This window comes from Ammodytes marinus, assembly GCF_949987685.1.
Source record: "Ammodytes marinus genome assembly, chromosome: 10".
Lineage (NCBI taxonomy): Eukaryota > Metazoa > Chordata > Actinopteri > Uranoscopiformes > Ammodytidae > Ammodytes > Ammodytes marinus.
Genome location: NC_137214.1, coordinates 26,740,509 through 26,756,377, shown reverse-complemented (window position 1 = coordinate 26,756,377; position 15,869 = coordinate 26,740,509). Strand labels below are relative to the sequence as shown.

Sequence of the window (15,869 nt, the reverse complement as noted above, 5' to 3'; positions counted from 1 at the left end):
GCCCTATGTGCACGGGGCATCAGGTACATGCAGATGTGTGTGTCTAAAAAGTTGATTTCTATTTTTCCTGCTGTACACGCACAAGTGTGTGATCCGAGTCATCTCGATAAGAGGAAGGAGAGATGGCAGGGCACCAGTTAATTTATTGCAGTCCCAACATCTGTTCTGCCTCTTAACACACGCCCAGTGTGAGACACCAGTCAGATATATTGAACATCCATATCTGCATCCGTCCACTCACACAAGCCAGGCCTCTCCAGAAAACATAACGGATATGCGGCCCGAAAAGGAAATCTATGCACACTTCAAACTATCTTAATCTCCGCTGACACGACGTCAATACATTTCAATACAGATTCATCAAACTCGCGTCGAGGGGGAAAATGGAAGTCTACTTGACAACAAGAGATATTATAGGAGATTTTTTTTTTCCTGGCATTTTTTTATTAAGGTCACAGCGTCACTTAGAATTCCATAGGCATGTCGAGTTTGTAGATACTTGATGAATCTTTAATCTCATGCCTGAGATGGATCTGATTGCAACAGCATATCGGGGGCAAGAGCTAAAAACATGAAATCATAAGATTAGTGTTTATCAGATATATGTGAATAAGGAGAGAGATGTTGCCTGAATGATAAATCCAATCCGTAACAGTAAAGCAGTAAACACTTTATTTTTTTGTATTACACCCTCTAGAAGCGAGGAAATAAAAATCGGCAATAATATCTGAATTATGTTATGAAGGGACACTCTTCCATTTACTATAAATATGATTACATTTTATGGTTCAGAACTAATAGCGTACACTATCAAATGAAACTTATTTGACTATAAACTCCCCAGTACAAAAAAAAGTTATTACTACAAAAAAGCACCATCCGATATACAGAGCCACTGTGGAAATTGGGTTGTATAATCACATCCCTCTTTGGGGGAAGACTTTTTGATGTTCAGCAAACAATTCAAAACACACACACACACACAAAAAATATGTCTGATTTTCATTTAAAAATTAGACACACAGATAAGTAATGTAATTACAACGCACGTCTGACAAGTCTTTTACATTTATACTCGTGTCCGGCCAGTGATTAATTCAAACTGTCACTGAATCTAATTTTATTCATGTCTTTTCTTTAAACGAGGTAAAATCTAATTATGTCCTAATGCATAACTTATTAAAGCCTGCCAATCCCATCCTCAGCCATAATACCCAGAATTCAGGCTGCCACACCGGGCTCCCACTAAACATGCAAACATATTCTTTTGCACCTTGCTGCTTCGTCTGGGAGAAAGTAGCCTCACAAATGAGGATCTCCTAAATAATTCTTCGATCAATTATTACTTATGCAGCAAGCAAATGCTTAATTCCCTTTGATGGGAGGGGAAAATCTCCAGGCATTAGGATTCTTATTTCTCGGGCGCAACACATGGCCGTGGAATCACAATGTGTTCCTGAAAAATCGGATTTCTGGATAGTGATTTTATTTTAGGTAGCATAAACTCAGATACTGGTCCCCAGGTAAATCTGTCGGCAGTGAGGGGGTATGAGAATACAAAATGAGTCAAAAAAAGAATCTTGAGAGAATCATTATGACTTTGATGGTTTGCAAAATCCTGTAATAATACCCCAGAGGCCTGAGTTGTGTTCCGCTCACTCCCTCACTACACGTGCAAAACATGTCCAAATCCTTTAGTCCAACATTCATTTTTAATCATTCAACTGGGATTTTTTAGAAAGAAATACAGAAAGTCTGCCAACTCACACTCCTGATAAAAAAAAAATGTAATCCAATGATCCTTATTTGTGAGATTAAAGACATTTCTTTAACGGAGTGACATTATGTTGAAGGGAATTTTGCCTTGAAGACATTTTCATTTTGAAGAGTCTCTTCTTTAAAAATCTGCAAAATGACATAAGCTCCGCTTTGGAATGAAAGCATGTTGGAGCAAAGCCCTATATTTGTTCCCAAAATATTTAAACCATCTTAACTCATCTTTGTTCACTTAGGTGGAGTCGACGATTGTGGAGAACTGTTTTTGTCACAATCACTTTTTTTTTTGTCAAAATCAGTGCATATCTTCTTAGAATCTGATACCTGTCCATACTGTGTGTGCATTTTTTTTTTAAATCCAGTGTTAATACACAACCTAGGCTCTGTAAACGGGAATATTTTTAGCTACCGTGACCCCTTTTGTTCCATACCTTTTTTTGGATACCAGTTTACAGAGCCTAGGCTGTGTATTAACACCAGATTTGTTTTCTTTTTCAGCGCACACACAGTATGGACAGGTATCAGGATCATGAGGAGATATTCACTGGTTTTGACAGGAAGTGATTTTGAAAACAAGCGTTTTCCAGAATCACTGACTCACTCCACCTTTAATGAACAACTAATAGAAGAAGAAGAAAACACCATTGTAAAAAAAATTCAAAAAAATCCCCTTTTGTTGCATTCTCTTACCTGGTCTCTAGGGGGATGTTGCTGTTGAGCACCCAGCTGTTGTGCAGCTGTGCTTGGTCTGCGCTGCAGCCTGTGTCGGCCCCCTGTGCCCCCTGGCTGGCCTGGCAGCGTGTGGGCATGGTCTGTCTCTGCAGGCTGACCTGAGTGTAGGGCGCCGGCCGGGCACACGTACAGGAGTGAGGGGGAGGGGGTGGAGGGGGCAGCGGGCGAAATGTGAACTGACCACCGGGACTGCTGGGTAATTCTGTGTGGAGAAGAGAGAAAAGAGATAAGATAAGATTATTCATTGTCATTGGTCAATTTCAACTTTATTGTCATTTAGCATCAACATAGTTTACAGTGGACGCAATTCTGATTCGTACGGACCGAGGTGCATACAAATACAAGAAGAGAAAAGTCAAAGGTAATAGACAAGACAAGAAACAGTACAACTGAAACTGAAATTGGTGCAGGAAATAACATTGGAAGTTAAAGACAATAGTTACACAAAAACATGTATAAAATGGTAGTGCTGTTCAAATATATGACCATTTCACAGGAGTCTATTTGTGGCCCAGTGTACAGAACGTAACAACGAAATACAGGTTCACTCAAGGAGCAGATAATGAATAAATAATGCATTCATTCCATTCACTCATATTCACACTCTGTATCATACACTCATAGCCAACGTAGGCAGTTAAAAACAGGGTAAAGTGCTCATTGTAGGATAAAATTACTCATCAATACTAATGCATATAATGATAAAATTATCGCACGTTATAGCTGTAGTGTGTTTGGGGGGTTCGCTTTTAAGTTTAAAGTTCAGTATGATGATAAAAATGTATAGAAAATGTTTTCAAAAATGCTGTGGTGAGTATTTTGATGGACCTTGTAGCATTTTCCAGAAGGCAACAGCTGAACCAGGTGATGGGTTAGGGTGGAATGGGTCCACCCTGGGAGACTAGCAGGAGAGTAGGAGGGAGGGAATAAACATAGGCTTTTTATTAGGAGGGCAGTCATACTATAAATTACACATTAAAGTGGCATGTAAGTTGACAGTTTATTGTTATTACACTGATTGAGGGGCGTAAATCAGCTGGAAAACGGTCTGCCTTGTCCAGCGCTTTGCTTTCCCCTCTTCCCCTACCTGCTTTGATGCACTTCCAAACCGCCCCTATAAATAGGTTCTTGGCCGGCTGCAACATTGAGCAGTCTTTTAAAGAGCTAACAGCTCCGGCTTAATCTGCGCCCGCCAGCCCAAACTACCCATGTGATGTTTATTATGAGCTCTGTAGCGCGAAAGGGAATGAGCCAGCCAGCTGTAACTCCCTCACCCTGCTAACCTCAGGGTCTAGCCCGGGCTCTCTCAATCCATCATTTATCATTCTCTTTTCACTGTAACTCTGCCGCTGCCCATCCCTTCCTCCCCTGCAGCTCTCTCTCTCTCTCTCTCTCTCTCTCTCTCTCTCTCTCTCTCTCTCTCTTTGAATCTCTCTCTGTCTCTCTCTCTTTTCAGTCCGTCTTTTAAAGGCGAGCATACACTAATTGTGGTTTTGCCAAATGAAAAGTGTGTGCATATGTTTGTTTTATGTGTGAATGCGTTTCCAGAAGATGAAGCTGGTTGGCACGTATATCATATGTGTGTGTGTGTGTGTGTGTGTGTGTGTGTGTGTGTGTGTGTGTGTGTGTGTGTGTGTGTGTGTGTGTGTGTGTGTGTGTGTGTGTGTGTGTGTGTGTGTGTGTACTTCAAGCATCCTGGGACATTAGTTATCAGTGTTTAGGGGGACAGCGGCTGCCATATGGTTGCAGTACGGTTCTGCGAGCACAGAAAAATCCCCCGTCCCAAAAGACCAACTCTGTCCAGCTGTGTTGACAATGAATGTAACAGTAGCCTCAAAGCACGTTGTCGGGCACAAAGGAGACCTGAATCTGGTTGACAGACAATGTTTGGCCCACAACTCTATTTGCTGCCAAAATGTCAGCAGTAATTCACTATGTGGGGGGAAAAAAAGAGTCAAGCTGTTGAAATACAACAGTCCTCCCCTATTCAAGTGTAAGTATAACACAGTCGCATAAAAGAACAGATTTAGATGATTCTTGCCGGATGAAAAATGTAGAAAAAGCAAATAATTAAATGATCACGTTTCAGTGCTCTACAGTTTTCTATTGCCGACATAAAAACCTGGGATCTGCACTTCAGCTGCCATTATGTCGAAAATTGAGGCGACATTTCTCCCCAAAAAATATTGCAGGGAAACCGTTATGGACAGTAACAGTAAATCTGATGCACATGAACTTGACATTTGAAGAATTGTTCAAAATCGTACTGCTTTGATCTCTTCATGCCAAATTATTGTCAACATGTTAGCCTACATGCAATGTCATAATGTCATTACAACCAATGCTCATCGACGTACCACATAGCAGCACTAGAGTTTTAGGGCTCTCCCTTACATTTCCAAGATAAATATTGTTGTAGGAATCCTATGTGCAGGACATGGTGATATTAGCAAGATGCCATCTGTCCAGCTACAGTGGCATTTTGAGCATTGCAACCATAGCAGTTATAATGTGTTACATCCATTTGTGTGTTATATATCTGCACATTTGATATTATGCTTTCCAAAAGGACTACATAAATACTCTCACAGTATTTCAGAGAGTCTGAAACAAAAAAGAAAGGTTTTTTTTTCATCTTCCCAAAACACATTGCTACTTATTGATCTTCAAACACAGCTGAGTTTGTCTTTTGTTCACAGTTACAAAGCACGTGATAAACAATTTCTCTGCCTCTTCTGCTCACTGACACACAATGGAACTATCTCTCCCCTGTACTCATGACAAGCCACCATAACTCACATCACACATTTACTTCTTCACGGTCCCATGGAAACGTGCAGAGCGTGTTTTAACTAAACATTTTCCCTTCTGCCATTTTTGGCTTATTGCCGTGGGCCGTCTGTTATGTGATGTTTAGCTGTTGAATAACAAAAGCTGACATTGTGTGGTATATACTGTAGTTTGTGAATGCTCTTAACAAGTGGATATGTCATGTTTGCACAAAACACACACTTGCATGCATGCACGCATGCACGCACGCACGCACCCACACACACACACACACACACACACAAACACACACACACAAACACACACATATATGTAACATACACACAACTTGCTTGTTACTTGCTATCACCAAACTAAATCATTAGATGATGTGCAAATGTTCCTAAATTCACTCTATATGGAACTAGATGACGGGAAATGTATTTGTGTCATCACCTGGAGCTGCTGTTTAGTCTATTCTAATGGGGATGTGGAAAATGGAAGTTATTTTTGTCAGATACACCTTTGAGTATTAAAAAATGACATGCTCAGGGAAAACATACCGTAGAGCAGCAGCCCGCTGCATCGCGTGTGATTGTAATGCACCAGGAGTTTTAAAGTGGAGCTTCAGTTTTTTAGCAGTAGAACTGATTCATCACTAACTGGGGGTCCTTTGAGTCCAGACAGAAAATCCCTTGCTTCAAGGATTTTCCATAAGTAGCTGTTTTTTTTAGCATTTGTTACAAAAAATACACTGTATATTTCTTTAAAAGAAATTGCGTGCAGTGCATTCCCAGAGCTGGGCACTGAGTTGGCAAGTTGCACAAATGTTGAGCTTAAGGCACTTAGAATAAACTTTAGACTTGACTTGGATATGACTTTGTCTACTGCAGACTTGACTCACACTCTGCTACGCTATAATGACTTGAATAGAATAGGAAGCATTGTTAAAGCCACTGTGAACATTTCTGCCAAGGCTAAGCCTTTATTTCTACAACACTGTGAAAAGTTTCTCATAAATCTCAGTGTGAACTTGTCAGCCCACAGGTGTGTCACTGAATCAGAACACAGCATTGCAGACTGTTTGTAACACAAATGATAAGTGTCTCTAGCATTGTCTTGAGTCTTTAGGCTACGTCAAATAAGCTATTGTGTTGAGGTACTTCACTAAAAGTAAAAGTCCTGTATTGAATGACTAAATGTGTTATTAGAAAAACAATTCACAAGTCAAGTAGGCCTACTCAGTATCTTAAAAACGTTCAACTTTTCTATTTCCAAATTTGAGGAGCACTCCATCAATAGCATGTTGTACTTTCTTAAAGTTGGGGTATTAAAGCGACAGAGGCCGAGATTCCCTGATGTATAGTATGTGTGGGTGAGGCTTTAACAATTCTGGATCCTACACTTCCCATGATGCCATTCAACAGCATCAGAGAGCAGTAGTAGTATACATGATGAGCAAACTGATCTTGATGTTTGATAGGGCCGGGATGCTGGGGGAAAAAAAAGCCTAGCGCAAACAAAATAAAACCTGTATTTTTTCAACTGTAAATTCTATGGGATTGAATTTATCTGCGTTTATCTCAAGAGGAATACCCTTTGAATAGGATTCTAACGGATTAAGAGGAGTCACAGGCATCTTTGTGCATTCCAAACCTCGTGTTTGAGTTCAGTTGAGAAAAAAATGTTGCTCAGTGGTTCCTAAAAAAAGAAGAAAAAAAAATTACATATTTTTTCTGCCTTATACATCTGCAACGACTTGTAGCTACTTCACCTGCTACTTTTGCATTGGCCAGTCAAAAAGGAAAAAGGGTAAAGTGGACAGGCGGCAGGGAAAGAGAAAGGACATGGAGAGAGGGGCCAGAGGAGAATGTAATCTTGGTGAGTAGTGTGACACAGGGGCCCGGGCTGCCAGATGGCGCTTTAGAAGGCTTAGGCTATAAGGCAGTTTTTGGGTCTCTGCTAGCAAAAGATCCACAAACTGACTCGCGATTGCCTTTGTTCTCACACAAACGCACAAATGCCACGGAGACACTTGTTGACTCCACTCTCCCTCTGTCTCCCTCACGCAAAGTCTCATCGCACACGCTAGCTGGGATGTTGTGCAAATAGTTTATGTAACCCAAAAATAGGCTCGGCGAGATATACTGTAGAGAAGCAGGGGCTGTGTGATATTTGGCCACCAGTTCTGAAACATCAAGTCAACTCTATACTGGGGAGTTGATGGAGACACACTCACACACACACACACACACACACACACACACACACACACACACACACACACACACACACACACACACACACACACACACACACACACACACACACACACACACACACACACACACACATTTTGCAGCTGTAGATGAAAGTTGTGACAATGTAGAAGGTTGTTTATCCTGGTGTTCCTCTGGGTCCCCAAAGAAGACACGTTTGAAAAGTAATTCATGAGATATTTTCCTGGTATAATCAGCTCTTGGTTACATAAGGGAGGTTTGAGGCAAAGGATTTTAAATCCAGCGGAAGGGGGGACGGAGGGGGGGATCTGCAGCAGATTTACTGGGAAAGAAATGTAACAGGTAGCAGGTATTTGGGCCAGGTATTAAAAATGCATCAACTGTAGCTGAGATGGACCGAGAATAGCACAGACATTAAGTATTTATGACAGTGTTGGCATTTAAAGCCATGTCATACTAATGTAATCAGAGCGGAGCATGAGTTAAAAAAAATAATACACACACACAGTAGTGGTCGACTGTGTGTGTGTGTGTGTGTGTGTGTGTGTGTGTGTGTGTGTGTGTGTGTGTGTGTGTGTAATGAGTTAGCTGTCATGATGTTTGAAGTTCTCCTTTGGAGGGGGGAATTAACAAGCGTGTTTTAAAACGGTTGAACGAAAAAACGCGCTCAAAATAATCTTGTTCTACTCAGGGTCTAGTCTTGTCTGACAAGATGTTCAGCGCTACCTGTACATGGTGTTTTTCTAACCGGGGCTGTTGAAAGATTAAGAGGCTATACTGAGAATAAAAAATAAATAAATGAAATGGGGGCAATTTCAGCAATCATGGACAATGAGCGACTGTGTGGGAAATTATTTAGGGCCTTTATTTGTCTCATCAAAAGCAGCAGTCTGCGCTTCTGTTCCTTCATCCACTGGCTCTAATAACTGTTTTTAGTAGCTTTTTTTTTTACACACAATTGGAGTGCGGCTGTAATTTTACCATTTTATTATATTATGCCCTAAACTGTATATTATTCTGGTTGAGGGTTTTGCTATTTTTTTCTCCATGTCAAAAAAGGAAGGGTACAACAGAAATGAAAACAACTTAATAATGTTCTGTGTTGGCTGTCTTTTTCATATACAATTAAATATAAGATTCAGGCCTTGTCCCCTCACTCTATCGATTTTTTTTTTAAATAGTCCCTTAAGTGTGGCAGCTGCAACCGCATAATGCATAGCTTCTTTAATAAGGACAGACTTTCAAGTTTAGTGTGTAGCCGAGCATAAAAAACATAAGCCACAATAATATTTAAACAGCATTCCTCTTCTTCTTTTTTCACTATCTTTGTTTGCTCGCCCAACTTCTTTCTCTCTCCCTCTCTCTTTCTACATTATTGTGCCCGGCGCTCTAGTGCGAGAGTTAATTCAAATTATTACAGGGAAGCGGTGTCTAAAAATCCATAGAGCCTGACCTCAACAATAGCCAACCTGGCTTGTCTAACAGAGTAAATGCAATCGTTTTTTTTTTAGAGAACATTAAACACTATTATTGTTGGATCGAGCCCAACGAAAAAAAAAAAAAAAAAAAAAACATCATCCAGCCAACCAGCCCCGCCCCACTCTAAAAATAAAGAGCTTCATAATTTCCCCCAGGATAGCTTTCCATCTATCTTGCTCCTTAATTGACTTGCATTACATTGCCACAAAGTTTATTTCCAATGCTGCTGCTGCTGCTGCTGTGCTTCGGTTGAAATAAATAATTAACCTCATAAAAAGGTCAGACAACTGAAATTAGAAAACCCACATTTTTTTTTTATTCTATCTAACTAAGTATCTTCTTTTTGTTGTTGTTGCAATTATGATATGTGATCCCCATCCTGCCCCATCTGACCATCTGACACTATGTAATAATGTCTTTGTCATGACTGAGTTCCTAACCGGAGATAACGCATTATCTCATCAGACTAGACATATTAAAAAGTTCCAGCATGACTCCGTTTCATTGGTCGGCCGCTGATTAAAGTTAGTGTGAAGGATGGTGATATTGATAATAACCACATTGAACGTATGATAAGGGGGCTTATAAGATTGCTAATGATCTTGGGCGAGGATGACTGTGGTGAAGATAGCTTTAACTGATAATAACGGGGCTGCGGCGGTGCTGGTGAAAATAACAAAGATAATGGTGATGGCGTTCGACAATAACAGCGGCGATGGAGGCAAAAAAAAACACAAAAAAAAAGCACTGATAATTACGTTGATGACAGTGCGGGAGCTCCGAGACGGCAATTAGAATAAAAAACAGTCATTGATTCATCTCTGCTGCAGACGCGCTGGATAAACGCTGGGATCTCCATTTAACAAAGTGACACAATCACGTTGTCCAATTAAAAGCTGAGAAAAAAAAACAAATGAAGAAAAAGCAGAGTGCTCTAAGATTCTTTTACCCCTCTCTCTCTCTCAAACACACTGAACCCAGTCGATTTCCATACACAGAGCCTGATAATTAGCAGCCATGCATCATCTGATGTTTTTCATACCGGAGGACTAACTCAACGTGTGTGCAGTTGTTTGTGCGTGCGTGTGCGTGTGTGTGTGTGTGTGTGTGCACGCGTGCGCGCGCGTGTGTGTGTGTGTGTGTGTGTGTGTGTGTGCGTGCGTGCATGAGTCTATGCAAGGCAAGTATATCCACGTGCATATTTCTGTGTAATTGCTTGTTTGTAACCCCATCTTCAAAAACAACTCTGCAGACGCTTCCACAATCATGTTTAGGCTGCAGGTGATTCTCAAAGTTGCATTTCCCCCGAGAGGGCGTCAAAGCTCCTGAGTGTACAGCTCCTCTCTGCTCTACAGCAAAGGGGCTTACCATCACTCAAACACTTCACTGCAGGGGCCCGCGCGCTCAAATTACACTTTCAGAAGAAGAGCATCCTCCTCCTTCAGTTTTGTGCTATTTAAATGATGGCTTCTAAAACTTGTAATTAATCAGCCGATGTTTTTTTTTTCCCGCAGACATGATATTACCCCACCACCAAACTTTCTGTTGATCCTAATGAGTGTTGTCTGCAGAGCTGCGGAGGCCAGTGTAGGTTTGGCTGGATGTAGTACAGGGCGGAACAGCAGCTAGCTGAGCTCAGCGCATCTCTCCAGAGGCACACACCAGTGTCCTGATCTCTTCCTGACCTTGTCATTGCTGCAGGGTGTCCGGTCATTGCCACCTGCTATCGACCCGGTGCAGGTGTGTGTCTGTTTGTGTGTGTGTGTGTGTGTGTGTGTGTGTGTGTGTGTGTGTGTGTGTGTGTGTGTGCAATGGTGCATGTCATGCGTTCATGTGTGTGAATGCAAGCGTTCATAAGTACATGGGCGTAGGTTTGGTTGCAACATGGAGCGGGGTGTGGGGGTGGGGGGGGGCATATTAAGCGTCAACAATGCATGTCCTGCATTCTGGTGATTGTATGCCTTTTCTGCATCAATTTACGTTAAAATAGTCTATATTTATGTAAAGGAAAAGACAGGATTTGTACGCTGGGAGGCATGGTTGTGATGACATGGTCCACTTTAAGGGTGTCTGAAATCGTTGGGTAATATATAGTTACAAATAAGAAGGATTTATAAATGTGTTTGACCCCCCTGAACGTTTTTGACAAATATACGTCTTCTAAAATTTCCCCTTGAAATCTCCTCCTTCGCTTAAGTATGCACACGGCAGACAGACAGATCATTGAGGCCAATGCTCAGTAGTAGTGGCGTAATGTCATGTGAGTTATTAGCCCGGCTGGAGAATTTGCATCACCAGGAAAGAGGGCGTGACAAGGTGTTTGAGACTCAGGAGGTGAACCGCCACAAAGGCCATTACAGTGATTAGTGCGCACATTCATCTTTTACAAGCCTCGTGATTCTCTTTCTCTCTCCTTTATTTCTTCCTATAACATGAACACACACACACACACACACACACGCACACACACACACACACACACACACACACACAAAGCAAGTACCGCCAGCCCATAACAATTCAGACGAGAACACACACGTGGAGGAGTATGGGGGAGTTTCGCTTGCACACACACATGCATATACACTATATATCCTCATTCTCTGACAATAAAACAGGAGAAAATGCCTGGGCTTGACAGCAAACAAAACCGACATGAAGAAATTCCTGGCACACTAAAGAGAGAGTAGTATCAAAGCTACAAGAATGCATCACCAGCAGACCCATGTTTTCACTGAGAGAGAGAGAGAGAGAGAGAGAGAGAGCGAGAGAGAGAGAGACAGAGAGAGAGAGAGAGTATGCGCAGTGTTGTAGCAGACCTGAGCTGCTGGTAATTAGAATGGGCTCTGAGGAGAGACAGGCAGTGGAATGAATGCAAATGAATTCACTGGCTCCGGCGCTGGGCTCCACCACCAACACCTCACTTTTCATATAAGCTACTGGCACAAACAGAGCAGAGCAGAGCAGAGCAGGGGCTACACAGTAAACACTGAGTGACATGACCAAAGAAGACACACACACACACACACACACACACACGCGCGCCAACATGCCACACATATACACAGCACACAACACACACACATGCATACAACACATGTACGTCGTCGGCGAGTGTGGAAATGCAATCTGGAGGTCTGAAACAAACATGAAACTCACAGTGCACAAGGAAGTGCACACAAACACGAACACACACACACACACACACACACACACACACACACACACACACACACACACACACACACACATTACCCTAAAATCCCTGCAAATGCCACAGCGTTGCTAGTGCAAAGAGAAGAAGGGGGTGTGAGAGTGAACGCTTGTTCCCAGCAAAAAAACATTCCACAGCGTGTCCCACAGCGGAATAAACAAACCCTTCTTAATTGGTGTCGATTTAGAATGAAGTGATGATTCATCATGCAGAACTCCACCGTGGAGTATTGGAAACCCAATCATTTCTAATCCATATGACCTTGACAGAGGGCCAGAGTGAGTGAGACTCTAAACTCCGCGTGCATTGTCCTGACAGACAAAGTCAAAGCGTGTGTAACTGACTTTTACAACTCGTTGGAAGTGTAATCCACCAAAGTCAGATCACTTCACTGATTACTCCATCTCGAAGGCTAGCAGGCGAATCTTTATGAAGCACTCAATTCTCCGCAGCAATCATAAATCAGGCCTATACTATAAGCTCTCCTGTCTCCATGATGGCACACCAGAGACACTATTTCCATAGCACGCCGCTCCAGTCAATAATTCCTATTCCCATTACATCTAACCAGCGCATGCTCTTGACTTAAAGGAAGAAGTAACGCTTGCTTGCCGGGTTTGCTACCTCAGCTCACCTTCCAGATCCCCCGTGGCTTAGCATGTGAAACTTTGATCAGCAAACTCTGTGGCTCTTCTTTCTCCCAAGGAGAAGCAGGTCGTCTGTGAAGGGGGGGTCCCGCTCTTTGCTAGCTAGTGCCTGTAAATGAGTTCTAATTAACACATCTTCCCTTCCTATCTTAACCAGGCATCTGGGGCCAACTAGGCTCCTTATTACAGAGTAGATTATGCATGTAATGCTTCCTCCGAGATTACAGTATGGAAAGCATTCGGAGAGGCATACATATATATGTATCTATATAGACGCGTTATGTTCATAGGACAGGATTGTGTGAATATGGGTGAAGACGGTGGGGGGAATATAGCAGAAAAAAGGATGAGGTGCTGCAATTGGTATTCCAAACTGGAACATATACAATAGATGGTGGAGGGAGATAGAGGTACAGCGGAATGCGCAAAGGGGGGGGGGGGGAGTGGAGGGCTGAGAGAGGAAATAGACTTCAGTGTCTTTTTCGGCACCACCTGCTGCAGACTGGAGCGGCAGCCATCTTGCGGTCAATGAGGTGAGCGTGGCCGACGGCCCCGGGTCAGCGTTAACACGGACCAATGACACGTCGGCACTTGCCCTCTATTGGCGACAACACCTTGCCGCTCCGCTCCACTGACCGCACCTATCACACCCATCACCACGCGCACACATGCATACACTTTTGCACTCTCATTATGTGTCTATTTTTCCACACACACACACACACACACACACACACACACACAAGGGGGCACACACACACACATGCGCACGCACACACACCATGGGGAAGCTTAACAAATGTGGGAACAGATGCCCCACATCAGACTGCAGTTGCCCTCTGCTCCCTGCGTGCCTCCAGAGAGACAGAGGTGTAGCGTTAACAAAGATAAAACACTGCAGTCCTCCTCTGCTGTCTAAAACAAACACTCACACAAACACACACACACACAAACACACAAACACACACACACACACAAACACACACACACACACACACACACACACACACACACACTTGAGTAATGTCTTAATACTATTATGAAAGAAGAAATGTTATGAAAGCAAAATTGACCATGAGTATGACAATGTGGTTTTGCCTGAAGTCACTCACCTTAAATTAATAATATGGTGCAAATATACGTATGTGTATAACTATTCACAATCTTCCTTTAAAGCATGTGTTGAAATGCCCCATTTAATATTGAGATAGCTGAACGATAACTACAGATCCCAAATGATGTGTGGAATTAATCAACACATCAATACAGACTTAAAAAAATGGATCAGCGTATAAGCACAGTGTTACTTAGAAACTAAATACAATTACATTTCATAAGTCCTGTCTTATAGATTATGGGACTACAAGCCTTTGTGTGCACTGGTGGAAAAGTAACAGACAGCAGCAGTCAACCCAAGGATGTAGCACAGGCATTAGCAGCTACTTACAGTAAGTACGTCAGTATCCTCACCCTACAATCCCTAAGGTAATAACTAAAGCATAGTATTATATAATATATCAATTTAGATGCATGGCATTGATCTGGAAACCTTGGTAAATACCACACGAAGATTTATTTGTTTACAGCGTTTAAAATATATATATGCCATGTAAGTAAGTGTGGCATTATACACAATTTCTAATTCTGGTATATGAAATGAATAAGAAGGAAGTATTGATCCTTTTTTTATTTAGTGGTTCAAAATGAACACCTTATCAAATCCACCAGTCCTGAGCCAGATCAATAATAAATCACGGGCTGCATTGAATCCTATCGAATTAGCTTTGCATCACTGTGTTGTACCTTTTAAATGTATCCGCATCATTTTTGTGTCAGACAAACCGCCTGCTATCGAGAGAGACACCTTGAAGGAAAGGTGTGTTTTCTGCTTCAGTAGAATGAGAAGAAGACGGTCAATAAACGTCTGCTTTTCCTCTTCACCTATCAGAGACGCTGCTTGAGCTCTCAGGGCAATGGCAGCCACGAAGAACGGGAAAAAAATCATGTCCCCAAAAGACAGAATAAAGAGCTGGTTGGAAGTGTTTTGTTTTGTTATTTTTGAAGGAGGAGGTTGAGGTGATGGGAGGGGTGAGAACGTACTAAGCATCAAGCATGTCCTAAGGGCTCTGAATGCATCTCTACACTTTTATACTGATATGGACATTAAATCAAAGGTCCAAAATGTACATGTAGTAGTTTATTTTACAACCTTGTCTCTGTATATTTCTGCTATAAAACCTCAACATTATTTTTTTTTCAAATATAAGTAATCAAACGGAACATTTTCATGATTACATCTATAAATTAAAATGTTTACCCTTTTGCCTTACCTGCAGTGTCTCCCCTTAAATAAAGCTCCATAAGTATGCATGTGTTGATACTCTAGGAGGTTAGCCAATGTTTGAAAAGTCTGTGACCTTTAAGGAATTCTATATATAGAGTGCCGTCCATTGAAGAACACTGGATGGCCGCAGGGTCGGGCTTGGAGATCAGGTTAAATAAACATCAGTGGAAAAAAGACGCACATACACACACACACACACACACACACACACACAAACAAACAAACACATGAGGTCATGGGGTTGATGGTTTTTGGCCACGTATATTAAGCCCAAGCTTTTCATCAGATCGTTGGCCGGATAAGACATGTAATCACTTAGCCGTGCAGACACATGGCAGAAGGGGGACAAAGGCACGAGGATATTGAGATAGATCAAGGGGGGTTTAGGGTTGACACTTTCACTGTTGATCTGCCCGACATCAATCTCTCATCCCTCATGGTGCCCACTCTGTATCTGACACGGCCTGGATATCCCCTAGCTCTTTTCCTTGAATGACAAGATTAAAGATCCGTCAGCGACATAAAGACGGAACACTTTGGCTTGACAAGATGGCCGTATAGCGCGCCACTGACCAATGATCCCATGGCTAGGGCTATAAGGTCTCATTCTGAATAACTCCCAACTCTGCAAAGCTGTCAAGAATATGCAGACGCGTCTCAATGTTGTA

The 15,869-nt window shown here is 42.1% G+C and overlaps 1 protein-coding gene across 1 annotated transcript in view; it reads right to left on the bottom strand.

The window, feature by feature from the left end:
* tenm1 (teneurin transmembrane protein 1) overlaps window positions 1–15,869 on the bottom strand; it is a gene marked incomplete at both ends in the record, with an annotated part of 178,892 nt that overhangs the window by 133,497 nt on the left and 29,526 nt on the right. Inside the window, one exon of the mRNA XM_080036099.1 lies at window positions 2,467–2,710. Coding sequence (XP_079892225.1) covers window positions 2,467–2,710 — 244 coding nt within the window. The remainder of the gene's footprint in view (window positions 1–2,466; window positions 2,711–15,869) is intronic.